Source organism: Sinohyriopsis cumingii, chromosome 4 (genome assembly GCF_028554795.1).
Source record: "Sinohyriopsis cumingii isolate HCF-2022 chromosome 4, ASM2855479v2, whole genome shotgun sequence".
NCBI classification, from domain to species: domain Eukaryota; kingdom Metazoa; phylum Mollusca; class Bivalvia; order Unionida; family Unionidae; genus Sinohyriopsis; species Sinohyriopsis cumingii.
The window spans coordinates 39,990,892-40,015,677 of NC_142964.1; the positions used below are offsets into that span (position 1 = coordinate 39,990,892).

General features: G+C 35.9%; 1 protein-coding gene across 2 annotated transcripts in view; it reads right to left on the bottom strand.

The window, feature by feature from the left end:
• The window catches only part of LOC149801023 (uncharacterized), a 119,987-nt gene that overhangs the window by 54,728 nt on the left and 40,473 nt on the right, over positions 1-24,786 (bottom strand). For both annotated transcript variants that reach the window (XM_089955049.1, XM_089955048.1), the window contains exon 2: positions 4,772-4,870. In XM_089955049.1, coding sequence (XP_089811175.1) covers positions 4,772-4,870 — 99 coding nt within the window. The remainder of the gene's footprint in view (positions 1-4,771; positions 4,871-24,786) is intronic.

The window sequence follows — 24,786 nt, forward strand, 5'->3', positions numbered from 1 at the left end:
TGTTTGAACTACATGTACTTACATGTACGAGGCATCTTTGACACACTGGTGCATTGGAATATATCTTCCACATGATCAAGATTTGCAATTTCATTTAGAACTTGTATGTTTTGCCATATAAAGAAAATCCCCATCATATGATTGTCCTTTCTCTCCTACTTTCACCCAGATAAAGGAAGGGAGGGTGAGCATATGGCAGCCATATTGGAGATCAGATTTGCACAATTTTAATCTAGGACCAACCAGACGTCATTAAGTTTTCTGGTGAAGACCATATAACAAAATTACATCTGGTTCTGGAGAAACAGTAATAACAGGACCACTGTTGCAGCCATATTGGACATCAAATCAGCACAAGAAGTCTTTTAGGTGAAAACCCCATGCTGATATCACCATCCATTCAGGAACAGAAGTGCCAGCAAAACTGTCAAGATGGCCACTCTGGTAGCCATACTGGCCATCAGATCAGCACCATTTTCATCTAGGACCAATCTCACATCAGAAGAAGTCTTCAGGAGGAGTAGTGATAAGCAACATTTTCAAGATGGCCACTGTGGCTGCCAGACTGGATATCAAATTGGTACCATTTTCATTTATTACCAATCAGACATAAGAAGTCTTTTTAGTGAAAACCCATGTTGATATGATCATCCATCCAGCATCCAATGTTGTGGTCATATAGGATGGCAGAGCTGAACCATTTTCATTTAGGACCAACCAGACCATGACATGAATGTTTGTCAAGTTTCATGACAATCTTCAAAGTAGTTTAGGAAAAGTAGTGGTTACAACCTTGTGATAACTGGCCAATGGGAAACAGACAACAAACCAACCCGTAATCTCTTCTAGTCTATGACAATTACAAAATTTTAAAGACTTATTTCTTAGAAAAATTGTCAGATCTGAGCAAAATTAAGGTAAATGTTCTTGCAAATGAAAAATTGGGGCCTGGAGGGGGGGGGGGAAGCAGTCTAAGGGGTTCACCATTACAGATCACTGACATCTCACCCCTGTCCACATGGGTTCATGTCTTGGGCTTGGCCAGCATGGTTATGTGAGAAAGCTTTCCAGTAGCTTCCCATGGGTTGGTGGTTATTCCTGGGATCTTCATGCACCAAATATACTTGCTGCCATGTATTACCAATCATGTGCTGAAAAAATGCTGTTAAACAACAAATACAATAACAAATGCAGGGAACCATTCCCACGCATTGTCCCACATTACTTAACTTCACAACAGGCCTCAGTTTAAAGCCCTTCCACTGGACAAGGAGCTGCCAAGTAAAGTTGATTACCATGCTGGTAAGGTCTAACCCCAAGCAAGTTAGTTTCAATCTTGAGGATACTGCAGATAAGAACTGATCTCACTTCACGAAATTCTTCCTAACAGATCTTAAATGACCACCTTTCTTGGTTTGTTTCCTATTATAACAGAGTTAAATGAAAAATACTGCAAATCCAAACAGGAAGGACCCTCACAACCACCACCACCATACCAATGCCAGTGATGTCAGTCAATAATCAAATATAACAAGCAACAGGATCTCTATCTAGTACAGGAAATCATGCACAGAAGCACACACTGCTATAACAAGAGGCACACTTCACATCAGCTGTTGTAAAGAAACTTTGTCCCACTTTAAATTTTACAATGGGCTCAAAGCAGGACCACTTCATTGATATATCATATGACCAGAATCAGATCAAGATGCATAGGCTGTAAACAAACCTGGAAAACATGAATGATAACTGCTAGATGATGATGAGGAATACAAGAATACTCAGCTCTCTTATGAGAGCTAATGCTGAATAAATATGAACATATATTTTGATTCTGGAAGAGAGAAAAACCCAGCATGTCTTTGCACTTTTCCAAGTTATATGATCATTGTTTCCTTCACACCCTAATCCCAAATCCACCACCTGTGAACTCCAGCATGAACCAAAATTCTACATGACCCCAGTAATGTCTAAAAGTAGTTCAGGTCAAGTGATTAATCATCCAGTTGATGCTTCTGAAAGGAACAGCCTTTGGGGGGACCTTGTTTTTCAATCTATGTTACTGTTTATAAAAGGAATACATCAGAATTACATGAGGATTTATGCCCTATCAATCTGATTAAAATCAAGTGAAGATCTGACAGCCATCATTTAGGGATCATGTTCTCATGACCTATATTATGACTATAATCACTAATTTTATCTCTGACAAAGTTTTATACCTTCCCATGTGGGAGACTGAGCAGTATGGCTGAAGAGTATCACTGTTTGCCAAACAATCTGGTTCACTTTCAAATTTCTGAAAGCTGCATTTTCATAGGTCAGCAGAACATGACTTGGAAGTGGTTGCTGTCAGATCTTCATGTACTCTGTGGAAATCTGATTTTAATCCGATTGTATACCCTAAAAGGCTCTATAATCATGGTGCTCCAGGCTGTATCAGCATGGGTTGAAAGCTGGCAATAAGAATGTAATAGAGCTTTCCAGTTTCCCATTTAATTTTATGCTGTTTACAGAACAGACAGACTGGAATAAAATGCGTCTGGGGCAATTCTAGTGATATGCATTAGTGTATGCTCTGCAGCCTGACGTGCAGAATGCAAAATCAATATTTCATTTTGGTGCAAGCAATTGTAACTGTCTGCTATACCATTACCTCAGACAAGTGACTTCTTGCATCCTGACGGAAACTAATGTCTATGCTGTTAACTATCGTCCATCAAGGCTGGAGCTTTCTAGCCACATTTCACAAACTTTATACGTTTATATTTTCATGTGCAGTCTGTTTTGCCCAAAAACAAGGGTTTAAGTGCAAAGCTTGTGTACATGTGTTGCCCAAATAAACCAAGGGTCTTTAAGGACAAAGTGACATCTCATGACTGTGTTGACGAAACTTTTATAAGTATGTGCGTGAGAAGAGAAATCCCAGCAACTCCCTGTAAACATTTTAGGCATAGTTATTTATATTATTCCAAAGTCTTGGTTTCATACAAGTGATAATGAACATACAAGACAAACAAATTTTTTAAACACAGAACCTTAACATCATTTATGTTGCATGTGTGAACAGAAAGTAATGGCTGTGTCTTGCCATTCACATCAAGAATGTCCCCAGCAGGCTGGGTGATGTAAGACAGGCTGAAGCAATGGTGGATCAGTTGCTAACATGCCAGGCTCCCAACTAAAATTGCTGGTTCGAGTATCACCACGGGATTAGCCTGACTTTTCTACTGTATTGCATCCTTCAGTCAGATACTTAACTTCATTTACCACAGCACCTAATATATTTTGGTTTGTTCATGTTGTTAACACATTATTGACTACATCATGCAGATGAAATGGGAACAAAGTACCTTTCCCTAGGACACACCAAGGTAGTCAATCCGAGCTGGCATAGGCTGATAGTAAACCCATTACCCAAGGAGTAAGAGACAATGCCCCACCAACTAAGTTATTGCACGTGTTGCTGTGCTGCACAATACCAAACCAAAATCACTAGCACGGCATAAACATGAATAGCCCTTTTTATTGTAAACAATAAACAAATGGTCACTTAAGGCAGATTTTCCCATCTATGATGTTATACCATATATTCTGGATATACGACTCCAAATAAAAATCACATACAAAACTATATGCTGTAATTTTAACTGCTGAAAGTTCCTATATCACATGATTGTAATTACAAATTAATCTGTTGTTTATTAGTTTCCAAAATTTAATAAATTAGAGTCCCCAGGATGGACTGATGATCTACTGTGTGAACAGAATTTTCAGGAATTCAAGACAATAATTTCTTCCTGTTAAATGTGGAGTGGTGAACGTATCATAATTTCAAAATTGGCGGCTGTAGTACTAATATTAGAGGTCAACTTAGCACCATTTTTGACTGCCAAGGTGACCATACTAGAAGTCAGATCCCCACCAATGTCACTTCTAACTAACCAAACACAACATGGTCTTTACATGAAAATCCAACGCTGAATGTCTATCCATCCAGGAGGAGTAGCAATAACATGATTTTTCAAGATGGTCACTGTGGCAGCCAAATTGCAGTAGTTTTCACTGATGAACAACTAGACCAAAGGATGAATGTATGTATGAAGGTTCAAGGCAATCATCCAAGTAGTTTTGGAGCAGTAGTGATAACCATCTTGTGCCACTGATGGATGGGCAGACAATCAACAACAGACCATCCCATAAGCTCATCTGGTCTCTGACAATGGTTGGGCAGACAATCAACAACAGACCATCCCATAAGCTCATCTGGTCTCTGACAATGGTTGGGCAGACAATCAACAACAGACCATCCCATAAGCTCATCTGGTCTCTGACAATGGTTGTGCAGACAATCAACAACAGATGAATGTCCCCAAAATTCAGAACTAATTTTGAACTTACTCCTTAATAATGCAGTTGTGAAGTTAAAGTTACTCACCTGTAACATCAGTGACGACTATGAATTGAATACATGACCACAATGATTTGAAGATGTTTATATGGGTCTATCTCATTCATTTATAGGTGCTATTTTATAATGGATCTAACCTGTATCAGACTGTCAGCTTTTAATGACTCAAGTGGAAATGTTCATGTCTACTAAACCAAACTGATTATGTGAAAGTCCATTCTCTGTGCTGATGTATCAACATAAATTCGAGTCCATCTGTTCTCAATGATGCTTGGACTAGATTTAATTAATAGACATAAATTGTTCAGAGTTCTTACAAACAAGAGCAAGAATCAAAAACAGAATTTCTGATCTGCATACCTTCAGGTCCCTCCTCTCCAAGGTCGGCACGATTTGCAATTTGTGCAAGCTCATCATTTATGTCAATTCCTGTAAGTTCAGTGTTCCAGCATTGGAAACCTGAAAACAGAAGATGAAAAAAAAACTAAATTAATTCTTGCAGTCAATAAAGGTGACTCCTATCAACTTCATAAATATCCTAGATCCATTCAAACTTTCTGTTACAAAGAAAGGATACAATTAATGGTAGTTCTGAAGAAAAAATAAATGTAATTTTCCTGATTTAGCAATTTTCTTGTTATCTGACTCAATTAAAAGTTTTTTTAAATCAAATTTCCATTGTTACGTTTTTATGATTCCTGTCCAGGTTGAGCAAATTATAAAAATCAAAGCATGATCAGTATTTTCCCAATCTTGTTTTAGGAAGGCACCGCACCCATCATTCCCTTCCTTGGGTGCTGTCCAATCTTAAATATTAAATAAAGGTTTACTGCACTGCATATAGCCAAATTGTACATGTGTATTCTGGACATAAACCTGGGGCCATTTACTCCCATTTTGCAAGCATACTGCAATATTAGTTACTGCTCCAGTGGACTGCATACAAATGCCTCAGAGAGCGAGTGCCCTCAGAATAATGTATAGGACTTAGAATGCCATGATAGACGACCAGCACTGGTAGTTGGAGTGGGGAGGGCATAGACAGAAGGAGAAGAGAGTAAAAAAAAAATTCTTTGACATAGCTTCAATAAAGAATTACCAGGTTATTAAATACCATTCAGCTTTAAATGTGACAATGAAACATGAAGTATAACTGGTTGAGAATTATTACAGAACAATCTGATGCCAACGAAAACACCCACCATGGTTCATAAACATCAGCAATGAATTGCTTTGCTATATACATTTACTTGATACAATTTCAACAATTAAAGACTAGTCAGTATTGTTCATTTTTCACTTTCAATTAGAAAGCTGCATGTTTTCCAGCATAAGAGATCAATATAATAGATACACAATGATTGAAGACATTGTAAGTTTTTCGAAATTAATTTTACCAGCAATGTGCAGACAAAACCAGCAACGTGGATTTTTTTCAGTGGTAAAATCAGAATTAAAATTTATTGTTAAATCTTCAAACAGAGGTCCCTATTCTAAAAGCTATCTATTAGTTATTCTTGGTGTCAAGAACATTCTACATGTTCTACATCTACTGTCATTCTCTGTAACACTGCTTTAAATGATATTACCAGAGTCCCTCACTATATCTCTGTTTATGAAAAAAAAAAAAAAATGAACACTATAGGTAGGTAATCACTTTTTACTGCAGTAATTTATACATAATACAGCATTATCACATTACAACAGTTTATATGGTAGCTTTGAAGTATAACGTCTTACAGGGAAACTGCCATATAATGAAGTATACTATACAAATATTTTACTACTAAACAATGAAATGGGATCCATGACAACACCTGGCTTATAATAGGAACTGTTATGAGGGGACATACGGTGAGGGAGTCCTGTATTACTACTAAATAAAATGGGCGCCTTGATCATATACACTTTATAAAGGGAGTGCTTTATACAGAGGCACCTTATGAAGGATTATTGTGCAGACTTAGGCTTATTCTGTGATGACCGATTTTAGTCAAAACTGTTCACAGTAAGGTGAACCTTACCCAGGATACATACAGTAAGTATATGCATATATCTGTGGAAACATGTGACTCTTGTGATAACTTTATGTAAACAATCCTCACTGCCTTTGGAACACTTGTCACATTTGATATTCCAAATCTCTGACAATTTACCCCTCCTCCCCAGTGTAAGATTAACAAGATTACAAATGAACTTTTTTTTATAATAATTTTTACTTTCTGTCTCCCCCATGCATACATTTACATCCAGCCTGATTAACAGACACTTGCTGACATGGTTGTCATGACATGTATACATATGATATATGACTGTATGCTGTATTTACTTGTTTAGATAATAAATTCTATGCATAGAAGTTTTTCACATGTTGATCTAGAGTATGGACGTGCCATACAGATGGATGGACATGCCTTTTAAAAAAAATCACAACTATCGGCATTGTCATTTTTAAAAATACATTTGCAGTTTCTCATCATGCTAAAGGTTTGCACAATTTGAGATAAATATATACATGTGTAAATGGACATATAAGAAATTTGACAGACCCATTGGGTACTATGATTAGAGCTGTTAAATCAACAGTCAGACTGCAATCAGCCTTCTGTCAGGTATCAATTGACTGATCAAAGGTCATTTGAATTAACTAAGAAAATAATTAACTTTGTGTCCAGACAGTGAAGCACCAAACAAAATCCATGACTTTGCCTTGAAGGAGTACACCCCCACCCACCAATGCTGGCACATCTTTAAATTTAATCACACTGGCTACATAGTGGTGGTTCATTTGTATCTGATCAGACTGCTAAATTTAACTTCATTCTGGACGTAGTCCTGCCTTGTGCATTTTTTGGGGTGGTAGGGGTTGGGGTGAAATCCAGGCTGGCTCTATGAAATCCTTTTTTTTTCCACAGTAGGATGGGTAATAGTTGACTGCTGGATGGGTAGTAGTTGACTGCTGGATGGGTAATAGATGACTGCTGCAATCGACAGCTTTCTGCATCAACATTTGTACTAGACAAATCAGCCTGGTCTTCACATTACCAAAATATATGTGCCATGCTCAAATCTCTTATAGAAAGGTACACTGCACTATGGGACTTCTTAAGATAATGTTTTTTTATATACTGAATAACAAATACATAAACACCTAAATGTCAGGGATGTGTGTGTGTATTACTGATGCTGACCCTATTATTGCTATGGTTGAATATGCATTTCTATTGCCTATGCACAAATACAGACATGTGCGTACACAGACACAGCTGACCCACTTGCTCCACCAGTTCTGATACTGCCTCTGATTATAATAAAGCATAATCAAACTGGAACTGCCATGATGTACCAAATTATTCACATAACTGCTTCTTCAGAGCGAAAAATACAGAATTCAATCATTTTAAAAATGTTTTCTAAAAAGATTTTTTATTTGTTCGCATATTTTTTCACATTCTAAAAATACATCATTTTATGTAAGCATATAAAATTATACAGCCTCTCCCACCATGCCATGCAATGTCTGAATATTTTTTATCCTATAAAACTGCCAGAAAATGCGTGTTCTCTGGCTTAGATCAGAGTGGTCCAACTACAGACCCACGGGCCAAAAGTGGCCTGCACTCTTACAAAAAGTCAGTTCTACAATTATAGTATAATTACTATATGTCCAAGGCCAAGGAACATTACATTTTTGGTCCCTGTGGCCCATGGTGTCCAGATAACTGACCTATCAGTGCTTCTCTAAGAAATTATGTCCCCATTAGTACCGTGTCAAGAATGAACAATTTTTTTTACTACCATGTCAAAAATAAAAAAAAAATAAACAAAAAAAACCCAAGGTGTTTTGTCATAAAATGGAGTGCAATAATTAATAAAATGTCAAAAAATGACGTCATCCCAGCATACTCTTCTCACAAATAGCTATTTTCTATGATCAGCCAATCAAAAAGATATATGTTAAGGTGAACTTGTGTGTGTGCTTAATCTATTAAGTTCTAATTCAGGAGCAAGACATGTATATACAAAAAACAAATTTTTCCATTTTTTTATTCTGCATTACTGCCAGGCCTATTTGATGCTGTGATCCAAAAATGCAACATACACTGCATGTCAACCTGTGACGTCTGTACCACTTTATGAAATAAATCTGGTATTCGTGTAGGATTTTTTAAAAAAAAATCCAACACCTCTCTAAATTAGTATCAATTTGGTGTAAAATAGAAGCAACAGTATTGTTACAGGTTCTAAATAACTAAAACAAAGTTTAACAAGCCTGCAGTATGATGTTGTTGTTGTAGGGTTTAATGCCATTTTTCAGCACACGATAGGCCTCCAATATGTATCTTATGATGTCATTGTATTATGATTTAGTGAATGTATTACTGTTACCATTACTTAACCATCTATTTCAAATTATAGTAATTCTGTCAGAAAAAAATTCGAGGTCCACAAGTCTCATGTCAAGTCAACTTCATTCAAATGTTACTGGTCTTATGGTCAACAAGTTTTTCAGTCGATCTTGCACAATGTTCACTTGTTACATCTTGGTCATACGCAAAGCATCTACAATTCTAATCAACTACAGCATACAATAACATTTTCTAGCACTGACAAACCTGATCACACACAAGCCTTATTGCTAATGGTTGTCATGGTCACAGGGTAGTAGTGCACATACATTATCTCTTGACAGATGAGTACCATCCCATTTATTCTCTACTTTCTATTACAGAGTCAGACAGTAATAGTTGTTCTATATATCATCACAATGGATGATCACTCATTCAGTATTAAATTTCAGATGAAATGATACACAAGATAAGATCATATCTCACAACTGCAAAGCCTAATTGAGACCTTCCAAGGGGGCCATGTTGGTTCAAAAAAAACCTCTTTCTAGTGTAAAGTTCACTTTGCATGAGCAGGAATGTGATATTCAGGTTGCATGGTGCCATCAACTTTGGGGTCTAAATGTTGGGGAAGGCACTCAAACATGACTGAGCTGATTTTCCAAGCCACAATACTTGTTTTGTACTTTGAATGAGCCAGTAATTGGTATGATTCTAAAGAAGAACAAATAATCCCTGAGAACAAATGATTTCAGAATTATCTATTTAACAGATGTTTAAAAATTTTATTTATTTTTTAAAGTTATTCACATCGGTACACTGGTCGAGGAACTCAATAATATATATGCTGTTCATCAAAACATCTTTGAGCCAAACTAACCTTGATCTTTGACTGCTGGATCCCAAAATAAATAGACCTTTTTAATAATTTAAGTTAGAGCCCTTCACAAACTATGCTCAACATTCTTCATCAAGAAATAAAGTTATTATGCAAAACAAATCTTTAGCAAAAGTGATTTTGCCCTTTGGATCCCAAAATCAACAGGGTTCTTCTTTATCCCAAGTGAAAACCATCCACAATGCTAGGAAATTCTTAGTTCTTTGAGGTCACTGTGAGCTATCTACAAACACCAGTGGAGAACCGATGTTCAGTAGAAAGAGATAACATTCAGACAGGGTCATTGCATATGCTCCGCCAAACTGGCAGACATAATTAGGCTGTTGGAAAAACTGTACCCTTGACTGGCCTCTACTTTACAGGTATAATAATTTAAAATTATGGATTAACCTTAAAATACTGCCAACTGCCACTATTTTTTTTTTCAACTCCTTTCATCATCAGAACAATGCATAACATAATTAAGGAACTGCTCAGAAGAAAAACTGAATATAAGACAACTATGATTAGCCCATAATGGTCAAGGTTACTTCAAATAAGACAGCATACTACAGGAAGACAAAAAGCTCTTTTTAGCACGCAACCCTGGTTTTCATTTCACCTGTGGCTACCTTAGACATGATTTCCTCATTTTTCATGAATATGCAAAAGAAGAACTATGTTATCATCAACACATATCACAAGATCAACACATCATTGGAAGTGCCCTTAATACTGATTTTCAAGTTACACTTATCCTCACTCACATATCAAAGGAAGCCAAAAAGATCCTGATCTATCATAGCATAATGTATCTGTAGATCCGAGTCTAGGTTGTTCGTTCTACTGATTATTCCTTAGAAACTGTACAGATACAAATCTGCCAGGGAATTACGTGATTGCAGATTTGGATTTGCGCAGTCTGCAGTTGGACTCGACTTAAAAGTGAGTATATATGGTAGTGTTCGCAAGAAAAACTCTAACTGCCTCATTCAAACAGCATGATAGGTCATGTAGAGTCAACTTTGAGAAATTTTTTACTGGATCTTGCAATGATTAGTTAAACAGGTTTCTACATAATCATTAGAAACCAGGGAATCTTACAGGCAGTCACAGGAGCATTAAGGATTTTTTTGCTGTGGCTTGTGATGGTGGCACACTTTGATATACTGTATATACTCAGAAGTACAGTCAAACTGCAGACAACAATGATCCAGATCTGCCATAGCATAATGTGTCTGCAGGTCAGGATCTATTTTACTGATTCTTCTGATTACACCTAAAAAAACTGCACAGATCCAGATCTGCCATTGAATTATGCAATGGCAGATCTGGGTCTGTGCAGTCTGCAGTTAGAACTGGCTTGCAAGTCAGAATAAACAGCATCAAAGCTTGGGTACAGTGAGATAACACAAGAACAGTTCATGTATCAACTCGGATAAGCACACCATCCTTCGATTAACTACTAACATACCAGGAAAATTTACCATAATTTGTTGTTTATAACAAGTTTCCAACTCCAAACTATATAGACCTAGCTCAGCTGTTAAATAATGCACTATAATGTTAAAATGTGTTCAGGAAAATGGTTGAAATGACCCTTACTTGACTGCACATTATGTGACAATAGATCTGATGTGCATTGGTACATGGGCAGAGGCAGTATTAACAAACTGTTTGGGTATCTCCCAAGTAGCAGCTAGTTAACATTTCAATGATCAATTAATCAATTATGTTCTGCAAGATCAATATGAATGAATCTCAAAAACATATTTTTAATCATACAGATATCTACCAGTTCACACGGAGATAAAAATCTCATTAAAAAAACTTAGAATACTTTTATTCAGTACAAAAGTACTCGCTGTCATCTATTACCTACAAACTTTGTGCTTACTCATTTTCAGCTTAAGCCTACCAGTAGTTAAAAAATAATACACAAAACCGACTAACATGAAGCTTAATTTAATGTTTCACAATGCAAACAGTGCCTTGAAAATGTCAAGGCTTCTTGGTACTAAATAATTGCATCAAATGTCAAAGTTACACTAAAAGGACTGGCTTGTAAAGTACATCAGGTTCATCAAGTATCTAAGTCTGACAACCTGACAGTGACTGACAGTGAAATGACCACATATCAATGTTAACTTGGCTCAAGAGGCCAAATATTCAGTGCACAAAGAGACGGACCAATACTCTTTTCTTGTTACAGCTAGACTGATCAGCCAGGAGACTGACCAATACTGTTTTTTTAATACAGCTAGTCTGATACAGAAAGCTGAACTCCACCCACTGTACCTGACCATCATAATTCATATGTATTTCAAGTTTTGAACTTCGGCCTTGCCTAAAAATATAATCTCTCAATTACTGACAGACTATAATCCATCAAGGTGTTGGCCTTGTAGGTGTATTTATGTAGCCCCTGAACATGTATGCTTCTAATGTTTATATGAACATTAGTCATCAGTACTACACAACATAAACCTTTATTCAAGTTTTGGATTTATCAAGTTTAATCCATAATTTTTTTTGTCAACAGTCATATCCAAACATACCGTATGTACTCACTTATAAGTCGAGGCAAACTGCAAACAATAATGATCCTGAACTGCTGTAGCATAAAGCACCAGCAGATCAGGGTCTATGTTGTTTGTTTGAATACTCCTGACAAACTGCACAGACCCAGATCTGTCTGCACATTATGGGATGGCAGATCTGGGTCTGTGCAGTATGCAGTTGGACTTGTCATATAAGCAAGTACCTACAGTATGAACTGCACAGATTGTACTATTCAATAAAATATCTTTTTATTTTGTATTGGGTATATAATTCATAGTTACAACAGATCATGTACAATCTGAGATTTTTAGTGGTCATCAGAGTGCAAATATGTCCTGGAGAGCTCAAAAGGTTTACTGACAGCAAACATTGTACATATTCCCCTATTTTGGCATGATTGACCCCAAGTACAGGCTACAGACACATGCTCCTGGTCAAAATAACCCATCACCATATGACAAATGAACTCCACATCTGGACATATACACCTGACCAGTACTATCCCTGGAAAAAAAGGTGAGGCATTAGGTACTGGGTTGATAGCAACACTCAAGGGGCCCCCATCCTTAGAATTTGGATTTTTTAAAATTGTGAAACAAATATTTTGGGGAATTTTTAGCACACAAGGTGGTGTTTCTAAAATTCTATCCTTCATCACTCATGTAATTTTTGTTACAATTTTTGTGGCAAATCCTTTCACAGCAGATTAAATAAATTTAAAACAATTTGTGCATGTGTAAACCAAACTTAGTCATAGATTTGTTCTTGTTTTGTACAAAGTCCTCTTTATTTGCAGTACAAGCAGAAAAGTCTTTAATATGAAAATGGATTTGTAGTCACCAAATGTATTTTTATTCTTTACAGTATAAATTTAGGCTGCATTATGATAATTGTGCTTTTGGAATAAAAGTCTTCTATAATCATATGGTACCTTCAGTTTGCTTTAAAGTTTGGTTCTATTTTCAAGGACAGAAAATCTTTTGCAGTACATAAGGCAACCAGTCCCAATTCAACAAATCCGAACATTTAACACTATTAAAAATTATATCTGAACAGCTGAAATTGAATGTTACAAAAACGTTTCAGTTCATTAGAAGTAGTCAAAAATTCCATTTCATACTAGACCATAGATAGGTAAATCTTGGACTTATGTTCAAATCAATTACAAGCACAAAATGTGTTTCAGTCATTGCCAGTTGAACATGACAACTCTCCAAACTATTAGTTAAAAAAATCTAAGGCAGGAATACATATCCATCGCTATGAAAATATAGCGGAATCATCCCTCAGGTAATTAACAGGCACAATGTAAGCTTGTTGGACATTTGGAGTCTAACTCTGTCACCTTGCTGATTGCCACTGTATTCCACATACTAATTCAAATAGTCATAAATTCAACATTTATCAGCCATTTTTCATGAAATTCAGGGACCGCTCCAGCGGCCTTGTGGTTAGAGCATCCACCTTGGATGTGGAAGGTCGTGGGTTCAAACCCCAGCCGAGTCATACCAAAGACTTATAAAAATTATACTAACAGCTGCCTTGCTAGGCACTCAGCATTAACAGGTTAGTGTTAGGACTGATCGGCCTGGTGTCAGGATAATGTGACTGGGTGGGACATCATGCTACATGTCTGCGGCATAACGCCCCAGTGCTAGACATCACTATAAACTGCCACACTGCAGACATCGTAGCGATATGACTGAAAAATTGTTAAAGCTACATTAAAAATCCTAATTACACACACACACACACATGCATGAAATTCAGTATATACTAAAAATTCGCTTATTCACTGGGGCTAACTAGCATTACAATTTTACAAGGCATCCTGTGCTAACAAGATGGCATGGTCATCTCTGTCCTGGCAATAGGTCAAATCAGACTTGGGTCAAAATGCTAATATCTGATTGGTCAGTACCCTGACATTAGTCAATCATAGATCAGAATTATGAGTGGAGTCAAGTTTGAGCATAACTGATTTGATGCATACAAATTTTGGGATGACAAACACACTGAAGCATGAAAATGAAATGAGCACCTATACAAGATCCTGGACTGAGTTGTGTTTGCGCAAGAGAAGGTGTGTGTTGTACTTTATGTATACCAAATCTTGTGTGTACATGCAAACAAATGTTTCATTGTATAAACACAGTGCATTTGTTCTGAATACTCATGCGCAAATGACTATTACATTTACTTTTTCATCTGAATTAATGAGACTGGCAAAATGATGTACTTCCTAAACATGTGCACAATTTGCTTAAGACAATGCCAACAGCTTTTTGGAAAAGAACCAAGATAGACTGACTGAACTAAGGTGAGGTTGTGTGTCAGTTATTGTTACTCATGCTTTACCCTGCCAGCCTCAGAAATGGATTAAAATCCAAGACGCATTTCTTCAGACAGTTTTTCTCTTGCAATCAGCAGCAGAAAAGAATGTGCCTTGATTTGAAAGATTTTATGCAGCAAGTAACTACAAAGATGATCTTGATTCTGAAACCTTGTCAAGTAACCAGGCTATTTACAATGTACCTTTGTTTAAATTTTGAATGTGAATAGGAAAAAAACATGAACATGATCAAATTTATATGAATAACAAAATTGAACAAATTAATATAAAATAAAAAAAACACGAACAAATTTATAAAAATACAAATTCTGCTTTCTCGTTATCTTCTGAAGCAGCTGACTTGAAATTAAAAGTACAAGTTTAAGTCAATCCAACAATGCAAGAAAAAAATACATAAATGTTATAAAAGTTGACTAATCGGATGAAGAATTAGATGGTGATTTAGCCTGCATCCAGCTAATAAATGGAAAGGCTGCAAACTGTCAAGTCATTTATTGAATACAATTTCTGTTTTCTGACTGATCAATAATTGATTGAACCAAGAAACATTCTTAACATGTTAAACATAGTTACTGTATATACTCGCTTATAAGTCTTAACTGCAAACTGCACAGACCAAATCTGCTATGGTATAATGCACCAGGAGATCTGGGTCTGTGCAGTTCGCTAGGAGTAATCAGTAGAACAAACAAGATAGACTCTAATCTGAAGGCGCATAATGCTATGGCAGATCTTTTTGTTTGCAGTTTGCCTTGACTTATAAGCGAGTACATATGGTATTCAAAGAAATGACAAGGTTAATCAACCTCCTGTTGCTTTCAGGAATGCTGGCTGAATGATTTAGATGTTTTGCAGGGTGATCATATCTTTCAACTTATAGTCTAAACCAACCAACAGTCAGGATATTATGATTAAATTGTAGCAACAATCTAGTGTTAATTTAATTCTTCTGACCTTACATATTTAATTAGAACCAGCAATAATTAAATCTACCACCTATACTCAAATGTACATCCAAGAATGGTTGATGAATCCAGAGTAAAGTAGATTCTTACCCAGGGTTTTCTTTCAAAACCAGCCGATGCAAATGTCAACAAGACAGTGGTATTCATTCCAGAAATAGAATACATTGGGCCCAATGAGGTAAAAAAAAAAAATTGGACAATTCCGCCACCCACTTATAATATGCACACAAAAATACCATTACCATTATCTTCTTAATTCAAGAAATTCCAGCACATATTATCAGAGGCACTACACACTATCACAGGCACATCACATATTGTCACAGACACTACACATATTATCACCAATCTTCACATCATGGATTGTCTATTACCGCAATAAATATTCACTTTTTCAGCATTATATGCACTGAATCAGTCATTGTTGAGTCAAAGACAACAGCACGGTTTTCAACGATTTCCTTGTCCACTAAAATAGTCACATCCACTGTTCTGGTCAGTTATTTTTGTTGAGGGGTCACTGCTCAAGTCTGATTCAAGGAAAACATTCAATGTATATATTACTGGAAAAGTGAATATTTATTGCAAAAACTGACGATTCACAACCTTAAGACCTGTGACAATTACCAATCTCCTGTCACAATCCTTCCATACTGGGATTTTAACTAATGCTTTTGTAACTATTCTTTTCTTAAATTTATTTGGACAGTGAAGCCTGGATTTTTCCTCACTGTATACTTCTATGCATATAAAAACTGCAATAAATGCAGCCTTGTTTTTGTTGAATTTTCATTTCTTTTATACATTATATATCAATAATAACCAATCATGTGCAATCTAATACAAATCTTAAGACATTTCTGTCAGCCAATAAGACTGATAATATGTTTCCTTGACAATAACTGCACTGCATTCATCAAGTGCAGAATGCACTCAATTCAGTCTAATGTTGTTGTTGTTGTTATTGTAGGGTTTAACAACATTTTTCAGCACACGATAGGCTATACATGGCGGCCAGTATTAATGGTGGAGGAAGAACCTGGTAAATCCCCGGAAAGAACCACCGACCCTCGAGAAGCTAATGACAAGCTTTCACACATACCCACATTGGCCGAATCCAAGACTCGAACCTACGCAGACAGAGATGAGATGGCAGTGATCTGTAACGGACAGTGCTTTAGACCACTCGGCCACTTGCGGCCCCTAATTCAGTCTAAAATCAACCAAAACTTGTCTTTATTTTCTGAGGTCTTTTTTCATGTGTCCTGACTCCTATATACCAGTACTTGTTTGTGTCAAAGATGAAAGGTAAGTGTCAATGATGAATGGGCATAGCCTAGAATGAACCCCACATGGACATACCCCTTCCACCGTCATACATGGTTATCATCTGCCTCAATCTGTTGTATAAATTGTTCTTATTTCCTTTGAACCAGTCTATTCATATGAGAGTATATATGGTATATTTAGAGAATTCATCTGAGAAAAAGTAGAGGGAGGTGGAAACTGTTCAAATTCAATTCTTGCAAACTTTATTCTACAGACTTTTTTGAGAAAACTTGAAAAACAATATTCAGAAACTACAAAAGGTAACACAAAAAATAAAATTAACAAATGCTTCTTGGGCTTGAAGTGAAAAAAAAGGTTCTTCTTCTAGAGTTACATAGGTGTATTAAATGTATTAAATCAGTTTTTGCAGTTGATTTCGATCAAATTCAATTGCTGATGTACATAGAGATGCTAGACAACGTAACAGGTTCTAAGATGGTGTCACAGATGTCAATTAAAGAAGATGAGTGAGAGCAAACTGTCCCCGTCTGCAGCAGCAAGTTGCTGGAAATAGACTGGTTCAAAGGAAATAAAACAATTTATACGACTGATTGAGGCAAATGGTAACCAGTCGATTCCCAATTTACATATTGGTAATTTGTACTTCAAATAAAGGGACTTGTATGTTCCTCCAAACCACTTAATATAAGACTTGCCATATTCTGGTGTGATTATGCAACCTTTTTATCCTTTTTTCCTAATTTTAAAGAGGATGTGCACATTTTACAGCAGAACAAAAAGAAAAGATTTTTCCAGATCAGTTTGACAAAAGGATCATACTAACGAAGCTGCCTACACGCATCACATTCACTCCTTATGAAATATTAAATATGTTATATTATAACTGCTTTGTGTACTAGCTTTATCTTACTTATGAGTCTTCTATGATTGTTAATAAAGTCTGTCAATTTCCACATCATTGTGTGCATTTTTTTGTTTCATGACTTAACCAAAATACACACGACTGTTGACTGTCATGAATACACTCAAGCTTTGCAAAATACTTCATTGCTCTGGAACAAATATTACTGTACCTGTAAATATTCACATTCAGTAACTGATGATTTAATTAATTTGTTCCTTCATTAATCTGTTCATTATTCACATTTGAACTGAAATATAATTTACAGAATTCAAGTAGCACTAATATGGCAATTTCGTATTCTGTATTACTGCAGTACTGATGCATATTGAGAATCGAAATAACAAGTGAATGTATGAAATTTGGCAAATAATTACTTTTCTTCAATAACAAAAATAGAATCTTAGAATTATTTCACATCTTAAATCACAGCATTTTACAATTCTGTTACCATACACTGATCAATGCTTCTTTGAATAGGTGTGGTGTTTTCAAGGTAAGCAGTACAAGCAAGAGCTTTGATATACTTAAGTAGAATTACAATGCATTGCCGAGGTTACTTTGCAATTTATTTACTTTAAAAAAAAACAAAAAAACAAGCACGGTTCTTAGTTTATTTCTCATCTTCAATCATAGTATTTGATAGTTCTTTGTGACTATGGATCAATGTTTAATGCACTCAGCTGGTGTTTTCAAAGGTGAGCAGTACTGTTCTGGTTCAAGTGTCCATGTGCCAAACAAAATGATAATGCCCTTCTGGATAAATTCTAGCTTGGGGGCTTGGAAGACTTGGATATATTGAAGACAAGCTATTATGCAACAATATTCAGAGCAAAGACAAATCAGGACAAAGAACTTTTCAATAATGAAGGAATTTCAGAGATTTTTTTCTGAACTATAACCCTTTACTGTGCAACGGTACCTTTGGACACCTTTCACGAAAATTGTTTCTCATTATTGGGGTTTAACGCCATTTTTAGCACATTGTAGGCTACCCATGTTGGACAATATATTTGGTAGAGGAAGAAACCCCCCCCCACACACAGAAAGCTCAAGCCAAGACTCATCTGGAGAGGTGAAGTTCAAGTGATGTATATAAAGGAGAGCACCTTTGACTACTTGGCCACCCTTTTATGATAAGCCACATTAAGATACCCATTACTACCAAGTTAAATACTTACATCAACAGCTACCTCTTGTATGGACCACTCCAGTGGCCTAGTGGGTAGTGTCCACCTCAGATGTGGGAGGTTGCAGGTTTGAACCTGGGCTGTGTCATACCAAAGACTTATAAAAATGGTACTAACAGCTGCCTCACTAGGCGCACAGCATTGTGAAGTTAGTAATAGGACTGGTCGGCCTGGTGTCAGGATAATGTGACTGGGTGGGACATCATGCTACATGTCTGCGGCATCATGCCCCAGTGCTAGACATCATTATAAACTGCCACACTGCAGACATTGTAGCAATATGACTGGAAAATTGTTAAAACTATGTCAAAAATCCAAATCACAACACACCTCTTATATGTAAAAAAACAAGTCTAGAAAGTAAATATAATGGCGGGGGGAGAGGACGAGGAGGAGAGATTTACCAACCAAGTTATTGACTGGGGGGGGGGGAGAGATTTACCAACCACATTATCAACTGATCTACATTAGTGAGAACAGTAATATGAATGGGACAGCAGTAAATAACAGTGAATACTACTTGTGTGCAAGTAAACTTGTTTCATGTGAAGTCATTCTTTACATAAATGCAGATCATGTTGATTTCTATGTAAACTTTTTTCTTGTTTATACTAGGAGCTCCAGTGTAACTAAGTTCAACACAAAGACATCAGTGTGACTCAAACGTGTCCATATGTCAAACTTGAAAGTGAGTTGTACATTTGCTGGATGGTGTGAAACATAATGGAAGTAGCCTCTTTGTGCCAGTGTGATGGGTATATTTGATATCTTCATCTGTTTTATTTGACTGTGAATTAAAGCCATCTCAAATGAATATGATCTTGGAGGATCAATGCTAATTATATCCTTCTTGAATGGGGTCGAGGGTTATTCAAAATTTACAAACCTTTTCTGTAAATGCAGGAAGAGTTGTAGTTCGTGTGTTACAAGCAATTCTCCCACGTTTCTAACATAAGCCGAAAGTCTTTAGATCTTGACGAGTTGAGCAACTATTTAATCCAGATATTGTTTGAAGTGTGAACAGCTGTTTCTAAATGAAAATATAAAAGTTGGCTTAACAAGGAATCCATCCCATGTTTCAGTTGTATGTAAGTTGTCAATTAGTGCAGAATTTTTTTTTTTCATGGTACACAAAACTTAGATCCATGATTTTTTAAAAAGTGGGTGATGATTTAATTTACAGGATTCTTGAAAATAAGCAGGATACAATAATCTTGTGTAGAACATAATACCAAGAAAGAATAACTAGAAATGGTATTTTGATTTTTATGAATCTGTATAATAATAATAATTAAAAATGTATTCAGTGATTGACATTTATTACAAGAACCCAAGTTTGAAAGGTCACCTGTGTACAAAGGACAGTATTATTTTCCCATGAAAAGAAACTTGATAGGTTTGACAATTACTAATTCACAGTTATGTCTTTCTTGCCAAATCAATTGTTTTTCCGTCAGTTCATTTGAAATTTATAATTCAAGCATTTTATTCACAGGACTTTCTACTTGTGAATTTATACACCTGTATGTTCTGTTGATTGCTGGCTCTGATGAGTGGATTTTTGAACTTGTGTAGTTTGCACTGCTTTATGAATATTTTTGTACACGTGCATTTATATCGTCTTTTCATAAAAATTTAAGGTACAATGTTGTCAAAGACTGCATAATGAAAGGTGTGATGGAATGGCATATTTAGAGTGGGCTGGGTTCAGTAAACATGTTAGATTTACAAATCTGATGGCCTAAGGTTTACCAAGTCTTAATTTTCAAAGAACGAACAACAGATCTAAAACAGAAGCATACAAGGGTTTTGACTGCTGAATAAATTTGAAATTGTTAAGTTAGTACACTTCAGGCATCCATAAAATACGTTGTTTAAAGGAATGGAGGTGTAGGGAAACTTTGCTGGCTACATGGCAAGTAAAGTTTTTATCAGATCAGGTTCTCCCATTTTATCCTTTTTTCCTTCCCCCATTCCCTCACATTTTTTTCAACCATAAAATGTTTCTTTTTGCCTTCTTTAAAAAAAAATTAAATTACTGCCAGTGTTGTGGTGTGGAAGAAGAAGCCAGGTTTGGATTACGTCCATCACTAGTTGCCTTCATGACAATAAATCAACAATTACACACAATTCACCTTATTTCAAGTCTGCAGGAACAGGAAAGTCTTGCAACACACTTTAAAGCTGATCTTATCAGTTTTCAAAAATAACAAGTTTGATCTTAGGATTTAAGAATTTGGTTCAGCACTAGTGGTCATCAGTCTAGTCCAAATGTTTGAATCAAAACACAATGGTTGCCAAGGACATATATAGCTATACATGTGAATAAAATATTCATATAACCGATTCCACTAAGATGATCTTCAGGATTTTAATGCAAATCATTCTACAGCTTTCCTTGATCTTGAACATCGAGGCATTCATAAGAAAACAGAATAAAGTTGTCTACTTCAGAGATATTATCATAAAATCACTCCAGTACCTTAATAACTGCATTTCAAACTATTGCCATAGTAACCAAGCTATATGATGCACAATTTAATAAATGTAATGTTTGAACAAAACTTTACTGACTTCAAGTATTAAATCTTGAAACTTAACTGAACATAAAAAACTTGTTATGCCTCTATTAGGTATAACTTGGAGAAACAATTAGAAAATCTTGTTGATCTCTGTTGAAAATTTAGAGCATGACTGATCTCGCAAAAAGCAAAAAAGTTCAATATAAAATTTAAAAATAGTCACTTTTGTCACAATTTTCCGCCCATATTCTATGCAGAATTTGGTTGCTATGGCAAATGAGTATTCCCTGCATGATGAAATTAAGCATACCAAATAGGCATCATGTGTTCACAACAAATTTCACTTTATAAACAATATTACTGTACAAGTAAATTCATAAGGCATATTTAAGGGCCACTCAATACAATGCACATCATATTACTGTAAATTGTGTTGATCTCTGGTTTCCTGTTTTCCTTGCTAAATTAAGTAAAAATGAAACATATCAAGTCATAGACTGGCTATGGTTTGCATGGCAGATTTATGGTAAGGTTGCATGGGATATTTAGTATTAGTGTTACATGGAAAAATCATAATACATTAACCCCTGGAGGTTTTTGTCGTTTTTGCCTGAAATTTGAGTAGGAAACACATTTTGAAAGCTATTTCTGAATAGATCCTAATACATCAACTTCCAGGTGATTTCCAATAACCTAATGCCAAGTTGTGTTAGAAACATCGTTTTTCATTGGCTATTTGGCTCGCGCATGAGCAGAAGGGTAAAAGTTGGTTCTTTTCTTTTTCTTTTTTGCTTAATGGACCCATTATTTTCGTATCGAGACCACTCTTTATTCCAAATGCCCATCTTATCCTACTTTTTTGCAAAGGTTCATCTGCCTGTCTGCAGTTCATACCGGTCTGTCTTAGATCTGAGACGAAAAAGTCTAAAATCCGAACACAAAATCATATTCCAACCATGGGTGAATTTTGAGTGGAAAAAAATCGGGTCCAAAAAATGAGGTTTTTCCCCTTTGTATTTTGTAATGCAACTATAACTTCCAGATTATTTGGTATCATTGCAGAGCTACATCTGTCTTCCTTTTTATAACACTACCCACTATTGTGTATCATACATGACCGTGACACTACAGAGCTCAGCAGTAGGCTACTACCTCCTGCCACGAAAACTCATTGCCAGGGGCTTAATGTGTTAATGGGTCCTAACGATAATGTAATTGTACACTGAAACTTCATTAGTGTTTCTATTAATAGGTTTTAGGTTTCATATAGCAATTTATACTTACCATGCCATATATACTTGCTTATAAGAGAAGTCCAACTGCAAAATGAAGACCCAGACCTGTCACTGCATAATGTGCTGGCAGATCTGGGTCTTGCAGTTTGGAGTAATCAATAGAACAAACACAGGTTTCTCACACAAGACATTTTCCAGGCTTATTTGGTTTTATTTATACAGACAGGTTAAGTTAAGCAAAAATAAAACTATACATGATTAATCAATATAATCCTGATACTGTTGGCCAATAGTGCATCAGTAAAGCCCAGTCCCTCAAATAACATAATTATGGTCATGAATCTCATGCATATAATAAATGAAATTTTGGAATTGGATCTGCCTTAGTATAAGGTGACTGCGGTTTTATAGTGAGGGAACAACGTACAATGTGCTGAAACACCATGAGAAAATTCAGTGCACCTCAATTTTTAAAAATAAAGGTGAAGGTTGTGTTAGTCCAGGCAATCTGAAACCACTTTTTTAAAACCCAAAAAATTAACAGTGCGCCATTTCTTTATTTCCAAAATCTATAAAATAATTACTCAAAATAAATAAAACCTTTTAAAACATTATTTTGACCTTCACTGGAAGATAGGAGTCATCTGCAAATAGCAACAACAGACAATTTGGGTTTCAAAGACCACTTGATGGTAATTTTGAGTTTTTCTTGTCAGGCTGAGAACCCAGTTTGAGTAATGAATCAATATTTCACATCCTACATACAACCTTTACCTTAGAAATGGAGTTGCAGTGAAATTTCTCACTGTGTTGGCAGCAATAGCCTCTCAGGAATACTTTGGAACTACCACCTTTGTGCATGTTACCATGGATGGACGGTTAAGCCCCACTTATCCTCCCCCTTTTAACCCCCTGCTGACCGTAAAGTAAAACAAGTCTTCAAAAATATATTAACGAACAAAAAAAACCCCACCCCAACAATCAAAGCTTAGAGTTAAAATGAGGATGCAAATAAATGATGCCTGTTCTTTTTTTATGTATAGTTTCAATGAGAAAAAAGTCTGCACCTACTTACAGACTATTTTTTTCTTTCTCAATATAACCAGAGCCACACACTTTTTTGCACTTGGTCTTAACACTCATTTACTTAAGCAAAGTAGGATATGAAGAAAACATTTTTTGAATGCCATAAAAAATGACCAGTTTTTATTCTGCATGCATATATATATATATATATATATATATATATATATATATATATATATATATATACACACACACACAAAATTTTTTTCTTGTATGAATTCTTGAGATCTTCTTGCTACAATGATAGAATTTCAACAGCCTTTGCTGGTGTATAAGCTTTAGAGATCTAAACAGCTAGGATGCTTCATTTCAGTACTGTACAACTTGGATTTGTCAGCTGTGCCTATGTATCATAGAACCCCATATGCCCTATCTAGATGATTGTCATTTTGCAATGTTAACAGGGTAATTCAGAGCAATGTAGATGTGCTGGCTGCATACTCAGTAATTGCTTTCACAGCCTATTGGTCCAGACAATTTACTAGATAAATACAATGTGGAAATGAGCAAAGGATGGATCTGTATCTGACTAAATCCTTATTTCATTTGATTTTCATTGGACTTTGAAGAAAAAAACCCAGTGTTAAATGTGTTAGTTTAGTATTTTGTAATTATCCTTCTAGCACAAAATAATAAACATTATGATAGTTACCATTAACAGCTGCTAAAAAGCACCTGGTATGTTATCTGGAACACAACATGTACATATGGTGAACAAGATAGGATATGGAAAAAAGTCTTGTGCTTACATGTTCTTTAACATCTGCCTTGTCAAACAAAAATTGCCCTCCTATTAACCAGACATAAACTCTGACAACCCCTATCTGCATTTTGGCACCTTTCAGCAAATAATGAGGTCTCCTATGCTGAACTTCAGCTGCATAATACAGTGACAATTCCCCTCAATAAAGCATCACTCACTGTAACAAAAAACTGGTGACAATCCACTACACTCTTAACACTTGAAGCCACCTGTGTCGAGATTTCCTTATTTTTCATGAGCATGCACATGCATAATGCATCATCAACAACACAAGGTCACAAT